This window comes from Mesoplodon mirus (assembly GCF_964341445.2).
Source record: "Mesoplodon mirus genome assembly, chromosome: 7".
Taxonomy (NCBI): Eukaryota; Metazoa; Chordata; class Mammalia; order Artiodactyla; family Ziphiidae; genus Mesoplodon; species Mesoplodon mirus.
Genome location: NC_138983.1, coordinates 78,236,209 through 78,254,673, shown reverse-complemented (window position 1 = coordinate 78,254,673; position 18,465 = coordinate 78,236,209). Strand labels below are relative to the sequence as shown.

The 18,465-nt window shown below is 38.5% G+C and overlaps 1 protein-coding gene across 3 annotated transcripts; it reads left to right on the top strand.

Annotated features, from left to right (window-relative positions):
- Positions 1-542: 542 nt before the first annotated feature.
- On the top strand, positions 543-18,242 carry LOC309807095 (centrosomal protein of 78 kDa-like). Of its 3 annotated transcripts, none has more exons than XM_082626333.1 (5): positions 543-601; positions 2,472-2,535; positions 5,463-5,598; positions 8,257-8,387; positions 17,677-18,242. In XM_082626333.1, the coding sequence occupies exons 3-5, from the start codon at positions 5,490-5,492 to the stop codon at positions 17,839-17,841; spliced, it is 405 nt and encodes a 134-aa protein (XP_082482459.1). In that variant the 5' UTR covers positions 543-601; positions 2,472-2,535; positions 5,463-5,489; the 3' UTR covers positions 17,842-18,242. The 3 variants fall into 3 exon arrangements, 2 of the variants coding, with proteins under 2 accessions (XP_082482459.1, XP_082482460.1); XR_014294492.1 differs by lacking the exon at positions 543-601 and adding an exon at positions 13,194-13,342 and having other exon boundaries at positions 2,285-2,535; XM_082626334.1 differs by lacking the exons at positions 543-601; positions 2,472-2,535 and having other exon boundaries at positions 5,208-5,598.
- Positions 18,243-18,465: the final 223 nt, after the last annotated feature.

Below are 18,465 nucleotides of genomic sequence, written 5' to 3'. Positions count from 1 at the left end.
TTTTTTTCCTCTAAAACTAACAGTTATTACATTTCTTCTATTTTGTTTTCCCCTTTGAACTAGTTTCAAGTGTGATTTGGAGCTGAAGATCATGATCAAAAGAATGCAGTGCATTTCTGAGCTCCACCAGGTTTTGCTTGTGAGGTTTACATGCCCCTGCCGCCCTTGCTAATTATGAACTGAGATTCATTTTGTGATGCTTTTTGCTCATAGGTTATATACAGTTATTCTTCAGTTCTGTAATTGTAAAATATGTTGTCTGATTTATTGGTACTAAAGCCAGGGTTATTGCACATCCAAGAAGAGGTTTTTAAATTGGATTATGCATTATGTGTGTGCGTATATGTCTCTGTTTTTTTCCATAGCCAAAATTACAAACCTGCCATGACTTGTCTTGTGCAGGACTCTTCCACACGTGAGAAAACGAGAGTTGTCTATATGTTAAATCTGTAGAGTTAGCAAGTGACCTTTTGTCTTTCATCGAAAGCACTTGACCTGCAGCAGTGCGGCCTCACCAGTGAAGGAGCAAAGGCTTTCCTAAAGGCCCTTGAAACCAACAGAACTCTGCTCGTTCTGGATATAAGAAAAAATCTGCTTGTTGGTCTGTGGTCACTTTTTTTAAATTGATAAACACATAGCAAAACAAAAAGAATTTGTTCAGGTATTGACAGTTTTTTAAAACTTAATGTGTTTAACTTTCCTCATCATATACAGTTGGCCCTTGAACAACGTGGGGTTAGGGGTGTCGACCCCTATGCAGTTGAAGATCTGGGTATAAGTTTATAGTCAGTGGTTCCACATCTGTGGATTCAACCAACCTTGGATCATGTAGGACGATAGTACATATGTATTGAAAACTATGCGTGTGTCACTGGACCCGCGAGGTTCAAACCCATGTTGTTCAAGAGGTGAACCTAGATACTAAGCCTGCTTCCACCCAGAGCATTATTTCTTTCCTGTGCAACCTCTGAATTCTTGCCAGGAGTACTTTATTCATTTGTCAGATTCACAAGTAATTTTGTAATCATCTTCTGTGTGCCAGAGACGGGTTTAGGGACTAGGGATAAAGCAGTGAACCAGACAGACAAAAGTCTTGCCCTCATGGAGCTTACATTCTAGTGAAGGAGATCAGATAGAAATGAGTAAACAGATAAGTCATATAATTTTAGAGAGTAGGAAGTGCAAAACTATCTTAATGTAAGGAGAGTGAGGGAGAGCAGGTAGGACTCCATTGGATAGGTTTGTTAGGGGACAGCTTCACTGGAGAAGTGGCATTTGAACGGAGACCTGAATGAAGAGAGGAGCAAGCCATGGAAGATGTGGAGTAAGCACATTCCAGGACAAGGAGGCAATGAGTATATAGGCATGTAGGTGGGTGGAGTATTTAAGGAAAAGCAAGGAGGCCAATCTGGGCAGAGTACCGGGTGAAGAAGAGTGTGGTAGGACATGAGGTCAAGGAGCTAGGCAGGGGTCTGCTCTTGTAAAGTCTTGAAGGCCAGAGTAAAGATGTGGATTATTCTAAATGAGTAGAGGGGTTTGAACTGGAAAAAGGCATGATCCAAATCGTATCTGAATAAGGTGACCTGGTATAGAGAAGGGACTTGGGAGGATAAAGAAGAGGAACAGGGGGCTTCCCTGGTGGCGCAGCGGTTGAGAATCCGCCTGCCGATGCAGGGGACGCGGGATCGTGCCCCGGTCCGGGAAGATCCCACATGCCGCGGAGCGACTGGGCCCGTGAGCCATGGCCGCTGAGCCTGCGCGTCCGGAGCCTGTGCTCCGCAACGGGAGAGGCCACAACAGTGAGAGGCCTGCGTACCGCAAAAAAAAAAAGAGGAACAGGGAGACCAGTTAGGAGACTATCACAGTGCTCCAAATAAGAGATGTTTATGGCCTAGGTTAGGTTGGAAGTTTGCAGCAAGTGAAAAGTGGTTGAATTCAGGTTGTGTTTTGAGGGTGTAGCTATCAAGACCTGCAGATAGATGTGAGGTATGAAGGAAATAGTACCAAGGAGACAAGTCGTTGATGATTATGTGTGCAACTGGGTAGTATCCCTTAGAAGAAGGGGGCTGATGGGAGGAGCAGCTTTTGAGGGAATATCAGGACTTGGTTTGTTATCTTGGATGCCCTGGTTTGATATCTTAGATGCTCTTTAGGTATCTAAGCGTCTGGACGGTGCTCAGACTGTACTTTGTATCCAAAGGTAGCCAAAGCCACTTTAGATGCAAAATGTTTCAAGTTGACCTTTGCTGCTGCCCAAATAGTAGCCACTGTGGGCAGTCTGCAAGATGGCATCTTAGGTTTCTGAGGAAGAAATTAGAATACACAAAGGGGGAAATAAGTGTATAATTATATAATGTAGATTTCATATTTAAATGTATGGGAAAAGCAATAATTAGTTGGCTTTTGGTTTTAAATGGAAATAGCCACTCATTGGAAAATAATTACTCTAATTTCAATTCATTTTACTTTAGATCATTCTGTGATGAAAACAGTTACCAAAAAAGTTCTCCAGATGGAAGGAGTGCCAAGTCAGAGGTATATAACATGTTTCAGTTCTTTCGGAAGAATTTCTCTTTAATGGCTTGGTTTTCTTTCTTTCTTAAAAGAAAATTATCAAGGTACTTTCTGCCATCTTAAAACTAAGATTTGAGTCAAATCAAATGGCTTTTCTGTTTTTGAAAATGTTGTGTGATGCTTTAATTTAGGTTCCCAGATATGCAGATTGAAAACCTTTTAACTTTTTATTTTCTGTAACATCTTATCGTTAGTCACAAATAGTCTTTTTTTTTTGGTGATAAGAATGAATAGCAGGAGCAGCATTTGTGAAACCAAATCTAATATGAAACTGACTCTTTCTTGTGAGTAAATTTGAATTTTGAAACAGCAAAACAATAAGGTTTAATAAAAAGCAAAATAAATTTTTTATTTTTATGATCTGCCAATTTCCCAGAAAGAGTTTTGTGGTGACTTTAGTTATATACCAGATACATTAAAATCACCAGTGGACAACACATCTTTTATTCAGGTGCCCTCTGAAAGTTTTAAAACTTTGTTGACTTCATATCACTGAACGGTCCACTTTAAAATGGTTAAAATTATAAATTTTCTGTTTTGTGTAGTTTACCACAATTTTTAAAAAATGTGTTGTTTGAAGATTTTTGGGTTTTATAACGGTATTGTATTAGCATAAAAATGAAAAATTTAAAAGACCACCTCTAATCCCATTATCCTATCAAGCAATATTTACATTTTTATTTTCTCTTCCTGCTGTCTATAAACATAATTCCACATAGCTTCAATATAATTTGCCATTCTTATGTTTTCATGCTAAATTTAAATTCTGTGATTCATAGTTATACTTTTTACCATTGCATTCACAAGGTTTCATTGAGTAGGTCAATTTTTTAAATTGGTGAAAAATTGGAAATAACCTCAAATAAACTATTGTAAACATCTTCATAAATACAGCTTCTTTTTTTCTACTTAAAGTTGTATGTTTTTGATTCTCTATTCATCAACTTGCTTGGACAATAGTGTATTAAATAAGTTGTTAAGAGTGTTTATGAAGTCAAAAAAAAGCTTATGATCGTCTGCCCATTGTTATTTCAAGAGAGTGATATTTTAATAATCAAATAGTACATTCAAAGAAGTTAAGATTTGTGATATCACACTAATTAGATATTATTATCAAAAATTTATATCCTATGTAAAGCATTCTTAAAATAGCTACATTGACTTTTGCTATGATATTAGAAATGGAAAGATATATAAATAAAACATGTATATGTAAAACATATTAGGAATTCTGTAAATTTAGTACAGCACAATAGGGCATCATGCAATGAGAACAGTTAAACATTTTTTTTTTAGTTAGCATGATTAAACAAAGTGGAAATGTAACTGAAGTATACAAGCTCATTGAGCTCTTTTAAGAGTAATTTTATTTCTTGGGCTTTTTTTTGTATTTGCCTCAGTTATTTGGAGACATAGAGGTAAGCCAAATCAGTATCTGGGTATATACCTAGATCCAGGTGAGTATAGGAGTGAAATAATGGTGTGAATTGTGTCACATTTATATTGTACTTATGTATGCCTAATAAAAGATGGGAACTTTTATTAGAAATTTTTTAATCTCCTAACAAGAAAAGTGTAATTTAAAAAAATTTTAATACAAATGTATTTGCATTAGTTTCTGAAAGTAAAGGAAGGGTATACACATACAAACCATATGCATACAAACATTTTTTTTGATGGCAATGAAGTTAAAAAACACAATAAAATAGCACAAAATGAACTGAGCTCCTATATATTTTTAAGAGGCATGTAAATCACACAGGATTGTGTGGTGATTATCAATAAGCTACACTCTATGAAATATTTGTCCTCTATTACCACATACACTCCATTTTACCCTGCATCCTAATGCTGCTAAAATATAGTAGAAAGCAGCAGCATAGCACAGGGAGATCAGCTTGGTGCTTTGCGATGACCTAGAGGGGTGGGATAGGGAGGGTGGGAGGGAGGCTCAAGAGGGTGGGATATGGGGACATGTATATGCATATGGCTGATTCGCTTTGTTGTGTAACAGAAACTAACACAGAATTGTGAAGCAATTATACTCCAATCAAGATCTATTAAAATAAATAAATAAAATAACATAAAATACAGTAGCTGTGAAGGATAAATATAACCATTTTAACCTATGATGTTTGTTTTCAGTAAATTCAAGTTAAATATTTAAATGTGAATTTTAATATATGGCTTGTTCTAAGTAAAATATTAACACGTAGGTCTAGTTTCTGCAACCAAATGTTTCATATAAAGATACTTGCCTCTTTACTACTGAAATATAGGGTAAGTCTCCACATTTCACTCTTTCATCCAGTGGGTTTCATTTGTTTTTTTTTCTGTTTTCTATATGAAATCAAAGGAGCAGTGAAGGTTGACAGGCTTATAGGAGGGTAAAATTGACTCACCTACCCCCCAGCAACTTGCAGCCTTATAACTTGTATTGTTTTTACATAGAAAAATTCGTCTTAAATTTAACTTTTGGTCTACTTCTGAAGATTCTGTTTGGCAGAAGTCATGGGTATATCTGTGTTTCTGTGTCCTTGAGATTCAGAAATGCCAAAGGTGTTCTACGATTCAGGAAACTTGAGTGTTTCTGCATGATACATAAAATGTATCATACTTTGGGATCTTTTTTTAAACTTTATTTTTGCATTTCTGCACATCTCAATACTTTTGTTTTAGTTAAAATAACTTGTTACTGTAGAGAACTTATATTTTTTAAAAATGCTGGCTTATGTAAAACCTTTGTACAAAACCGATCCTCTTTTTAATGGGCTTGGCATCATTGTCAAGTGCCTTTTTGATTCCTTTCGACGTGTGCACGTGTGACAGTTGCTCTGTAGACCTTTGGTGCATCTTGATTCCTTGTTTTCATGCTTTGTCAAACGTAGTCTTGGCCGCAAAGAAGCCTGTAAGTAATGGAAGGAAACACTCTGCTGGTAAAGAATGCTACCCTCCTGAAGCGCTACCACCTGGAGTGTCTGGTTTCCGGCCATTGTGTCCTGCAGAAAGTGCAAAAAGCAACAGGTAAGCTGTTTGCATTCCCTGTCTTTTTCAGTCATTTAGAGTTCTTTATTTTGGAACTTGTATTATGTGGGTGGTCTCTGGTGCTTTGTGTAGAGGAAAAAAAGTAACTCACACATGGCTTGGCTTCTGCCTAATGAGCCCTCTAAGGAAGAAAAATTAAAAGTAATTGGGAGTTTCAAGTTGTTTCTCAAGTGTCACAACAGAGGTAACTCCATGGGAGTCTTGAGGAGACTAAAATGATCTCACATGATTGTGCATGTGAGAAAAGTTTGATTAAAGGCAGGTGTAGTTGAGCGAAGCCCTACAGCACAGAAGTAGGAATTTGGATACGTACGAATGGGAAAAAAGACATTTTAGGCATGGGAAATAGTTTAATGCAGAATGGATGAAAAATATGCATTAGAGCTATTCTAAATGAACTGGCTTATTAACTCAGTAAATCAGATTTAGTGAGTCAAACTAGCATTACCTGATTTCTTATCCAGGGGATAGCTGTTCATAGTAATTTTTGTCACAGAACAGTAAATAAAATGGTTGAATTATAGCTTTAGGCTTGCTAAGTGAAATAGATGGCTCTAGATGATCTTCAGGTGACTTACTTGGTAGTAATCACGAAATTGGGGATTAACAATTGCTTAAGAAAACAAAGAGAATTGATTTTAAATAGTACTTGAAGTAGTTCCTGTGTAAAATATCTGTTCAGTTGCTCATGTTAAATGGATGTTTCTACTCCCCACTGGACAACCGACTACTTTTTTGCAAATGGTAATGTGAATTGCTGTTGCATAAACTATAGTGCTGAATCCCCAGTGTTTGCACTTGAGTTTCACAGCTCTGTGGTTTCCTGTCTTCTTCCTGAGACACTTAATCGCAGGTCCATCCTCGCCACACAGGGTGGTAAATTAGAGAACGATTAATATCACCATTTAAAGAAGAGAGACAAATCTCAACCATCCTGAACATAGGAGCTGAAGGGGCCTCTCAGCAGTTCAGAGAGTTATTAGCAAGCCAGTAGGCTGAATTCTGTTGTGTTTTCTCCGTAGCAGAGCCCTCCAGGTCCTTGTTTTGAGCTTATTTATTTTTATACACAATTCTGTATGGATACTGTTCATACTACTAAATAGTTGTATTAACTGGGTTTAACTGGTCATGTATTTACATGAAGATCTAACTTCGTCTTGTTGATATCTTTTTAGGGGCTTTCCATTCATCAAAGCTCGTGATGTATGTAATCAGTTGGTGGTGTGTAGCTATCACATTTATGATATATAGGGCTTGAATTGGGAAAGGTGGATGGTCATTCTTCTTGCTTTTTAAACTGACAGAGCCTTACATGAAGCATTTCCCTCTCTGAAATAAATCCATGTAAAACATGTTTGGTCGCTCTCCCAATGCAACTGTGTAGTTGTGTGGATTTGGCACACAACAGGCAGCCTTGTGGTGACGTCTGTAAGCAAGGAAGCCTGTTTTCCAGTCCGCAAATCAGCTGTTACCCAGTGAGACGAACTTGACTGCCATTTCTGACCCCTCACATGGAGCTGTCATACTCAAGAATATTCACATGTTTTCAAGAAACGTTGTTTCTGGGCTATATATACAAATTCCTGATCTGAAAGCCAGTATAAAGCAACATCTCCCGAACCTCTGCTCTCTCACCAAGGCCACACACATTCCCTCGCTTATGGCCTCGTGGCAAGCGAATACTGTCAGTATCAGATTCTCCTTCCCAGTGGTCTTGGGAGACTGCGTAGTTGCTCTGTGAAAGGCACCACTGCTGAGGTTGAGAGAAGAGCATCTTGGGTGTCAGTCCTGGCCTTGCGTTCCCGGAGAGAGGGGTGTGCACCTCGTTCTCCTGTTAGGGTTTTCCTAGGCTGCAGGGTTTGCTGCTTGTTGTCAACATGATGTCCTAGTGACTTGTCTTCTGCGTGGTTATATAATCCCAGCACAGCTCTTTATGATGTGTAGACTTTTATGGGGTTGTGGCCAGGTCAGTTTTAAATGTTTGGAAATGTCCTGTTGAACAACACTGCAGTGGCAGTGAAGCTTGCTGGGAGAATCGTTGCCCTAGTTTTGGCTTAAGGGTGGTGAGAAGATGAAGTTTTTGATGGGTCAGTTTTAGTTGTGTGTGTGTATGTGATTTATCTTTTAAAATTCTAATGTCTGTTATTCACAGCTTAGATATGTTGACTTTCTGATTATTCATCAGTCCCTTTACTGATGTATTTTCCTCTGAAAAACTACATTTTCTTCCAGACTGGTTTTGTCTGATGGTGAAGAATAATTTTTTCATTTGCAGTATAAAGTTGATCTGAGAAGAAATGTTTACCTTGGATCTTCACTTGGCTTCTGTGAAAGAAACTTAATAAAATAATATGGGCAATTCCCATTACTAATCCTAACCACGTACAACAGAGGTCTGTACAGTAACATAGCAAAAATAAGTTCCTGTACTTTTACTTAGTCATTGCCTGTTTTACACTAAAGAGCAGTGAGAGACATTTATAAATAATGATACCTCAGATCACTTTTGTTAAATGTCCTCTAATATTTGGATATTTGGTATCTGGCTTGTGTTGTCTTTTATACAATCTTGTCTTCTTTCTTTGCACTTTAGTGTAACAACTCTGTGGTTTCCTATCTTCTTCTTGTGCCACTCAGGTCCATCAGAATTTCCTGTGACTGTGACAGTAGAGAGTCCTTCCTCCTCAGAAATCGAAGAGGTCGATGATTCCTCAGAACGTGTTCAGGAGGAGCCAGAGAAAATCCGTTTGAAACAAGAAGCATTGCAGGTACAAAGTTATCACTTTAAAGCTATAGAGAAGATTATTTTTCAAACGGAAGGCTGATCGCAACACAGCACAGCTTGTGTGAGGGTTCTGTTTTCTCCTCCCACCTGCATTGTATCCCCTTGAATGGTTCCTTAAGCTTAGACCAAGGTGAATGGTGGACATTTGAACTCTAAGAAACTAAAATCAAAACATGTCGTTAGTAATATATTTTCCTTTCCTTAGAACCTTAGTATATTAGATTTAGGGAGAAGCTTAGTGATCATAAGATAAGGAAATTGAGTTCTGAATGACTACAGTCAGCTGATTCAGTGCTCTTGTTTTACAGATGAGAAAATTGACAGTTCTAGTTGAACTCTCTTTTTATAAGAGGAAAATATGGCCTCATTTTAAATAAAAGTAAAGTTGAAAAAAGTTTTGATGTTGATATTCTCCTTTCCTAAAATCAAAAATATCAAGAAGCTACATTCTATTACCAAATAAACCTGACCTCTAATGTCATTCCATACTTTTGTTTGTATGGGCAGAAAAGAAAAATTGATTTTTATAAGAAATTTTTGCACCTCAAAATTAATATATTTATTTTATTTCAACTTTAATGCAGAGCTGAACATTTCTAGTAAATAAAGGAACACCATTTGGGGGGGACCTTGTCTTTGTGCTACAAAGTCCATGTTTAATTTTTAAAAATTATTTAATATGACTTTCTCTTCATATGAAACATGACACTTGACAGGTTTCAGAACTGATTATCCCATTATTGTAGGACTACGGGAATTACTCTTTGATTTTCAAAAGAGAAAGTTAGATTTTTATTTTTTAATTAAAATTAATGATAATATAGAGAAATTTTAAGAAAAGAACTTAGAAAATTATGAAATGTTAGGGTAGGAGAAATCTATAGTTCAAGTGGAGTTACTCCCTTTCGTTTTATAAATGAGCACCTACAATTTGTAGAACGTAAGTGGTCTATTAGTAAATGGCAGAGTATGACAAGACCCTAGAGCATCTAACCCACATTCCTTGTTATTTTAGATGTGGTGTATTCATTTCCTTCACGAATAGACCACGAGATTGTATTTGTAAAAGCAGTAATAGACAGTGGGGAAGTCCAAGAAGTTTAAACACTGGGACCACAGAAAAGCAGATTCAGAATACACTGAGAACCCTTTTAGCTCTTCTCTGTTTTGACAAGACACTACAATGATGGTATCAAAGTGTTTAAGTATATATGCCCACAACAATCAAGAGATTTCAACATAGTTTTGAAAGAGAGAAGACAGGTGGAAGAGTGTGAAACTGAAGCAGTAGAACAGAGGAAAAGCATCACCTAGAATATGCACAGGGACCACGAGCAACTGAGGAGGATTCTGACCCCATCTGAAAAAGTAGCCCCATGCTCAATTGCGCATGTAGGAGAGAGGGTGGAGTTAGTTAAAAGTGTGACAAATAGGGGAGCTCATTGAAGGGATGTGTTTGGAGGAGTGGGCTCCCAGCCCCGCCCTCACCCTCCTGAAATGAGATGATTTCATTTTGAAAACAGTGAAACTGGCGAGAACTGGGGCAGCTACTGTGAGTTTTTACACCCTCGAAAATTGTGTTTGGGGGAGATCCTGTTACAGTTACTCCCCGCTTCTTCCTGCATAAGAAGCCAATCAATCGTTGACTTCAGGGAGCTTTCTGCGCTCATTCTTAAATAGAAAATAACTGTCTTTTGCCTGTTAGTTGAGTAAAGCTTACAATATGAGAGAGGGGGAAAGAGTGCAAACATATCCTAGTAGGACCAGGGACAATTTAGGGAACAGAATAATTTAAGAAAAAACCCTAATTAGTATCCCGAGAGAGGTTTAAAAAGAGCTAGCAACTATAAAATAAGACTAGGGTATTAATGAAAAGGAGAATGGTCAGAAAGCAAGAGGGGTCTCCTGGAAATGCAAATATGGTTGCTGAAATAAATTCAGTAGGAATTTAAAAAATTTCTCAGTATATAAAAAAGAAAGACACAATGGAAAATGTGATAGAAATATGTTAGAGAGGCTGCATCTGGGAGATCCCACATGTTACTATTAGAAAGTCCAGACCCAGAAAAAAAATGGAGGGAAGCTGTCAAAGGGCAACAAAATTCCCCACAGCTGAAAGTAGACATCAGGCCTCAGATTGAAAATAGTTATGCAAGATGAGCAAGAATAGACTCATACCTAGGCACCCTTCCTTGTGAAACTTTCAAATACTGAAAAAATAAATTAAAATAGAATAAAATACTGAGAGGATACATCCATTCCAGAGAGAAAAATACTGGTCACCTAAAAAAAAAGGTTAAAATCTGACTTTATCATACTTGTCATGAGCACCATGGATCCTGGAAGGCATTAGAAAGATACCTCCAAAGTTTTTCAGGCACATAATTTTCACCCTAGGGGTTTGTATCCAGCCAAACTATCCGTCATACGTGGAGGCTGAAGAAGATATTTTGTACAGAAAGAAATTTGAAGAATTGACCTCCTGTGCTACACCTTAAGCTATTTATAGACATAATCCAGCAAAATGAGGCAATAAACCAAGAAGGAAGGTAATAGGGGATTCAGTGCAGATTGCAGCTAGTCTAGAGTGGAGAGGCTTCTATTGATTGTGTGATTGAGAGCTTAGAAACACCTTGAGGCATATTGTACTTACTAGGTGTTAGGCACTGTTGGAAGGGAGGAGGGAGAGGAAGAGGAGAAGGAACTTGAACTCCAGAGGAGAAAAGGCTATACGGACATAAACCTGAAGCACACTGAACTATGGTTGATTTTTAACCTACTATTGGTGAGGAAGGGGAAGAATCCACTTCAACTTGACACTATAGATGTCCCCCTTTCAGTGACACACAGGGGTAATGACCACGTATCTAATTTGTTGTCCAAACCGGAACTTGTCCAAACTCCTTACACTTCAATAGTGTAAGGAGGCACTCTAATGCTGTAACATCAGGACAACAGGTATAAACTGGAACAGCCCAAGGCGGCTTGGGGTATGTGGTCACCCTGCACAGGGGCAGTGACACTGGCACAGTATGGAACGAGGTGTAGTCTATACACAGAGACACAGTACATCTGCAGTGGGCAATATTAATTTCATTGTAATAATGGCAATACTGTCTTGGTTTGCAGCTTTTATTGTCAACGTGCATGTAATCACAAATAACTAAAGTAAACTATACTTAGTATGTGTTAGTATTAACTTGGTATGTACTGAAATGTATTGTGTACAAGTATGTACTTAGTATATATTAGGCTCTAAGTGTTTTTGCATATATTAACTCATTTAATCCTCTGAATAGCCTTATGAGGTTGGTGCTAATATCATTCCCACTTTTGAGAACAGGAAGCTAAGACAGGGAAGGAACTTGCCCAGGCTGTACCTAATTTAAGGTTGGATCGAGGCTTTGAGTTTAGGCTCTCCGCCTGTTCTCTTAAACCTTACTCCGTACTGACTCTCAAATAACAGAAGACTTAACTGCACATAGAATATAAATTTCAACTTTGACAACGTAACAGCTAGGTTTGGAAGGTAGACAGGAGGTAGAAAAAAGGGAAGATGGTATGAATGTCCTCATTTTACAAAGCGTGACGTTGAGAGAGTTTCTAGTTGATCAACAATGTAGGTTTTTAAGTATATGACTACAAGTCAAAGAGATCATGAGCAGTGGAATAACTCATTATGACATAACTTTACTGAGCAGTGTGGACATAGGAAAGAGTGTAGAGGAACTAAACCCTTACTTATTAGTAAGTTAGAAAGTGAACAGATAATGCCTCCAATTTAGTGAGAAAATAGTCATGGAAGAGTATTACTTGGAAATGGAGAAGAATTCAAAATAACAATAGTTGGACCTCCCTGATGGCGCAGTGGTTAAGAAACTGCCTCCCAAGGCAGGGGACACGGGTTCGAGCCCTGGTCCGGGAAGATCCCACATGCCACGGAGCAGCGAAGCCCGTGCACCAGAACTACGGAGCCTGTGCTCTAGAGCCCGTGAGCCACAACTACTGAGCCCATGTGCCACAACTACTGAAGCCTGCACGCCTAGATCCTGTGCTTCATAACAAGAGAAGCCACCGCAATGAAGAGTAGCCCCCGCTCGCTGTAACTAGAGAAAACCTGCACGCAGCAACGAAGACCCAATACAGCCAAAAGTAAATAATAATAATAAAATAATAAAAAATAACAATATTTGACGTAAACCTCATAAAAAAGGAAATCCATACAGCCAGTAAACACAGAAAAGTGTACAACTTCATTAAGTAATAAGTGAAAAGTGAGTCAAAACCAAGGAAACTACATGTCAATCAGATTGACAAATACATAAATAAAAAGTCTGGTAGTATCAGGTATTGTAGACCTGAAGTACTATGGGAATCTTCTACCCTGTTTATACTGGAGTATAAACCGACACAACTACTTTGGAAAGCATTTAGCCCTCTCCATCAACTGAAGGTATATAAATAGCCTGTGAGCCAGCAGCCCTCACCCCCGCCCTGTGTAAATGCACCAGAATAATGGGTACAGCAGGATTCCTGTCCATGATTTGCATTAGCACAAACTGAAAACAAACCAAATGTCCATTAAGAGTCAAAAATTAAATAAATGATGTGTATTTGTACAGTGGGGAAACTATCCAGCAATAAAACTGAATGAACTAGAGCTACAGGCAGCAATGTGGATGAATTTTTTAAACCAATGTTGAGAGAAAGAAATAAGATAGAAAAGACTTCATATCCTATGATCCTGTACATAAAGTTAGATGTTGACACAACTAAACTCTTTTGTTAGGGATGCATGCAGGTTAAAGGAAATGACTGTCAAGAAGTGAGGTTGGTGTTTAACCGGGAAGAGGGAAGGAGCTTGTGATGAGAAAAGGATATGGGGGGTTTTTGCGATGCTGACAAGTATCAATACTTTCAGATTCGAGTAGTGCTTATGTAAGTATTCTCTTTTTATTTGTCACATTCACAGTTTTGTTCTGTGCACTTCTCAGTATACATATCGTATTTTACAATTAAAAACTGCGTAAAGAATCGGTCGCTTCTTGAGTGCTGGATGTGGGAGTGGGATGAGACCGTTTCATTTTAAGCCCTTCACTACTGTTTGCATTCGCATGTTCATTCATTCAGCATTAATTGCACATATTCTATGTACCAAGCACTCTTCTAATTTTATATGTGTTTTAACTCATGTAATTCTCACAAGAGCTCTGTAATATGGGAGCTTATCTCCATTTTATAGATGAGGAAGTTGAGGCCTAGAGTTATAGAACTTGTCCAAGGTTCTGTAGCTAATGGGTAGTGCCAGGCCCATTTGCCTCAGAGAATCTGAATATTTACAATATAATCTAAAAGAGAAATTTAATGACTAATTATAAGCAAAAAAATTGCACATTAAAGAAGATGACAAGTTTTCATCTATCCAGTTAGAGAAAAACACACAGTCTGTCTTTCACACACGTACATCTTATATGTACGTGTGTGGCAGGGATTCTCCTTATTAAGCAATTATTTATTGACCGTCTACGTTGTGCTAGGCACAGGTGCTGGGGATAGACACTTAATAAAATACACCCCCTATCTTCAAATAACTTGCACTCTAAGTGAGGAAGTAAGCCAACAGTTATAGTAGAGGTTATATACCAAGTGATACATCGCTGATGGCAGTGTAAAATCTCAGAAATCTTTTGGAAAGAAGTCTGGAGGTAGGTACCTCAGAGCCTTAAAAATGTTCATTTGCTTTGATCTCAAACTCATTTTTATGGATTTATTGTAAGAATGTAATTCTCAATATGGAAAAAGGCCTTCATGCATAAAAACGGTTATTTTGTCTGATAATACTGAAAAGTTGGAAAGAATTTAAATGTGTAAAATGGTTAACCAGTAAACCCACTCAGTGGAATATTTTGTAGCCCGCACAAAAAAATCAAGGTTATGAATCCCCTGATTATATGAGAAATGATTGATTTCAATGTTAAATGGAGAAAAGTTGAACATAAAATTTGATATCCAATATGATGGGAGCTTTGTCCCAGAAAAATCACCCTAGCCGGTATACAGAAGGGTGGAATGGAGAGCAGATGGCAGGAAGGAAAATTATTCCAAAGCCTTATCATTAGTCTTACTTAAGTAATAGAATATCAAGCAATTTTACTTTCTAACTTTTTTGGTTCCATATTTCCATGTAAGGGACATGAATTCTGAATACTTTGTAGGAGGAGGGTACACTTTTTCACAAAAATTGAACACTGTGTTCTAATTCCCTCCATTAGAGGGAGAAACTGTTGCATGTAATTGCAATTTGATGTGCTATTTAGAACCAGTCAGGAATTTTAGTGTAGCTTCCTCTGACCGTGCTGAGGGTTTTTTGTTTTTTTGTTTATTTGTTTAGAATTTCTTTGAAATCAGTTTTAGAAGATTGATTAAACCATTATATTAAAAGTAGAGGAATTTTGCAATTTTTTTCCCTTTTTCCCCATTGAAAACTTGACTGGCTTTAGTAATGAACCATTAAAGAATTTGAAGTTCTTAGACTCTCAATTTTTTAAACATGTTCTGAATATAAAAATATATGTTCATTGAGCAAATGTTTGAAAACAATGAACAACTTCTTGAAGGAAATAAAAGCCACCTCTGCATGTACACACACCTAATCTGCTCTTTTGTCTTAAAAAAGTATCCGAAATATTTTGCCATGTCACTAACTACTCTTCTACATCAGAGAATTTGATTAAGCTTATGCATCATCTCCCAGGAAAAACGCACAGATATATTTGGAATGTAGCACTCCTGAAGCCCATTCATGAACTCTGGTTGAGACCTCTTGTCATTCTTAGTGGCTTCATAGCGCATTCCTTCAGACGATGAGCTGTTTTTATTTAAACCAGTCCCAATTCGGAGGCTCTTAGCTTTCTTCTAGGGTTTGGTTATAAACAATCTTATGAAATCATGTTGGTAGATAAATCTTTGCCCACATCTTTGATTTCCTTAGGGTAAACTCCTGATGTAGGATTGTTGTTAGGTACCAAAAGCTACTGTCCAGACAGTGATACCAGCTCCTCTCCCAATGATGACAGGTAATAGAGTTCCTCATTCTTTAAGTGATTGTTCAAAGCAGTTAACATGTATAAATATACCTTACTGTTTTCATAAGTATAGGTATTATGATTGTTTATCACTGCATAAGAAACCACCCCAAAACAGCGGCCTAAAACAATGACAATCATTTATTTTGCTCACGAACCTGGAGGTTGAGTAGAATATTAATTCTTTTACTACATTCTTACTGACTGAAAACAATACCTATTTGACTAGCTCAGAGTTCTGTAGGTCAGAAGTCCAGGCACAGCGTGACTGGGCTTCCTGCTCAGATACACACGGGAACTTGTGGGTTCCCTCCTGAGAGTGTTAAAGCACGTGAAATTTAAGTGTAAGATATTGAGCCCCAAACGTTGGATGTTCACCATAGTTTGTGTGGGCCACAGAGCTGAAATCAAGATGTCAGTCTGGCTGTGTTAGCGTCCAGAGGCTCTGGGAAAGAATGCCTACAGGCTTCTTCTGGCTTGTTGGCATAATTCAGATTCTGCAGTTGCAGGACAGAGGTCCCCATTTCCTTGCTGGCTGTCAGTCGGGGGAGTGTTTCAGCTCCTAGAGGCCTCTCGCTTGCCTTCCCTGCCGCAGCATTGGACTTCTTCAGAGCCAGCAATGGAGAGTCTCCCTCTTGTCCCTTTTGTACTTCAATTCAGGAAGAGTTCAGGTCCTTTTCATGGGGTGCCTGAGTAGGCCACATCCACCTAAAATAATCTCCCTATCTTAAAAGATCAATTGATTTTGAACCTTAATTCCATGTGCAAAATCCCTTCACTACAGCACCTACATTTAGAGTTTGATTGGATAAGTGGAAGGTTTGTGTACTTCAGTAAGTGGTCATCTTGGGGGCTCTGTCAGAATTCTGCCTATTGCAAGCAGTGTCCCCACTTCAAGGACCGAAGTGTCTTAGTTCCTAAAACTCCTAAGATAGTTTATCAGTGTTCATTTTACTTCAGTGACCTTGGTGACGGGAAGACTACCACCTCCGTGAGCAGGAATGGCAGCCAGCTTCCTGAGTCCACAGTGTGGCTCTGCTACTTAGTGGTGTGACCTCGGCTGTGCTGCTCTACTTACTCTACTTCTCTGCCTCTGTTTCCCTCATCTGTAAAATAACATGGAGTTAGTGATTGTTCTTTCCTCGTAGGGTTTTTTGTTTTATAAATTTATTTTTGGCTGCATTGGGTCTTCGTTGCTGCTCGCCAGCTTTCTCCAGTTGCGTCGAGCGGGGGGCTACTCTTCGTTGCGGTGCGGTGGCTTCTCTTATTGCGGAGCACAGGCTCTAGACGCGCAGGCTTCAGTAGTTGTGGCACGTGGGTTCTAGAGCGTAGGCTCAGTAGTCGTGACGCACAGGCTTAGTTGCTCTGCGGCATGTGGGTTCTTCCTGGACTAGGGCTCGAACCCGTGTCCCCTGCACTGGCAGGCGGATTCTTAACCACTGTGCCAGTAGGGAAGCCCCCTCTTAGGGTTTTGATGATTCGATTATTTAATACCCAGGGAACTCCAGGAACAGTGCTTGACTGTAAATTGCTTTAAAAGTGATTACTTTTTTATTTATTTATTTATTTATTTATTTATTTTTTTTCCCGTACGCGGGCCTCTCACTGTTGTGGCCTCTCCCGTTGCAGAGCACAGGCTCCGGATGCGCAGGCCCAGCGGCCGTGGCTCACGGGCCCAGCCGCTCCGCGGCATATGGGATCCTCCCAGACCGGGGCACGAACCCGTATCCCCTGCATCGGCAGGCGGACTCTCAACCACTGCGCCACCAGGGAGGCCCGTGTGATTACTTTTTTAAAACATGCTTTTGAATCTGCAATTATGCAATTCAGGTATGCTAAGCAGGTTCGTTAATAGGACTTCCTGCTATAAAGAGACCCACAAATAAAAATAGAATTTTTCTTTCTTGGTCGTAACTTCTTATTTCTGACTTACTATGTTATATGCATATGCCTTTTATGGTGGGCTGCCACAAATTTATGTTGGAAAGAGTGGAATTTAAATAAATCTTTGCAAATTTGATAGATTTTGATCATTCATTTCACTGGCATGGTATGATATGACCAGTAGCAGACTAAAATCTGAGTTCACTTCTGGCTCTGCCCTTAAATCCTGATGAGACCAATAGCTGGAAAGGCTTTTGGATATTATACTATGAATTACTTATAATATTGACTCTGTTTGTTTAGGAAACCCTGGAGGAGTGCCTAAAGCAGTTAAAGGAGGAAAGAGTAATAAGACTGAAGGCTGATAGACGAGTCAGTGAGGTAAACACGTTTCATCTGCTTTTGAGAGTGTTTTGGTTTTATTTTGATTTGATTTTAAGCCATATACACATATTTTGTAAGCTTTAGAACTGTAATATGTTGCAAATTGGTTGTATCATATGGACTTTTGCATTTACTAGTATTTAGTGATGATATGATCTATATTCCAGAAAGCATGTTTTTAAAGATGTGAAAATCTGGTTTTGTGTATGTGTGTGTGCTTTTATATGACATTAGCTTATTTCCTGTTCATGATTCTTTGATTCAAGAAGGCACCTTCTGTGCATGTACTGTATATACAGTAACATAAAAGACATGATGAGACTCTCCTGGCAATGAATTAGGAAAGTGAATCATTTAAATAAATTTAAGATATTGGAAAACTTCTAAGAATGCAATGAAAGATAAAAATATATACTATGAGAATTACATTAGGTAATGTGCATGAAAGCAGGGCATAATCTAAAAAGTTCTATCTAAATATAATTTATCACAGGGTGCGTGTAGGGAGGAATTTTTGAAAGTGCATCCACTGGATTGGCAGACACTCATTCAATAAACGTTGAGCACCTGCTCATGTAAGGCAAAAGGGGCATCATGAACATTAACGGCCTTTCTGAGAAATACGAGAGTTGAGCTTACAGGGGGTTTTAAGTGCGTAGATGATGAGCGGAAGGGGAAGAGTGCACGGGGGTGAATATGTTGAAGAAG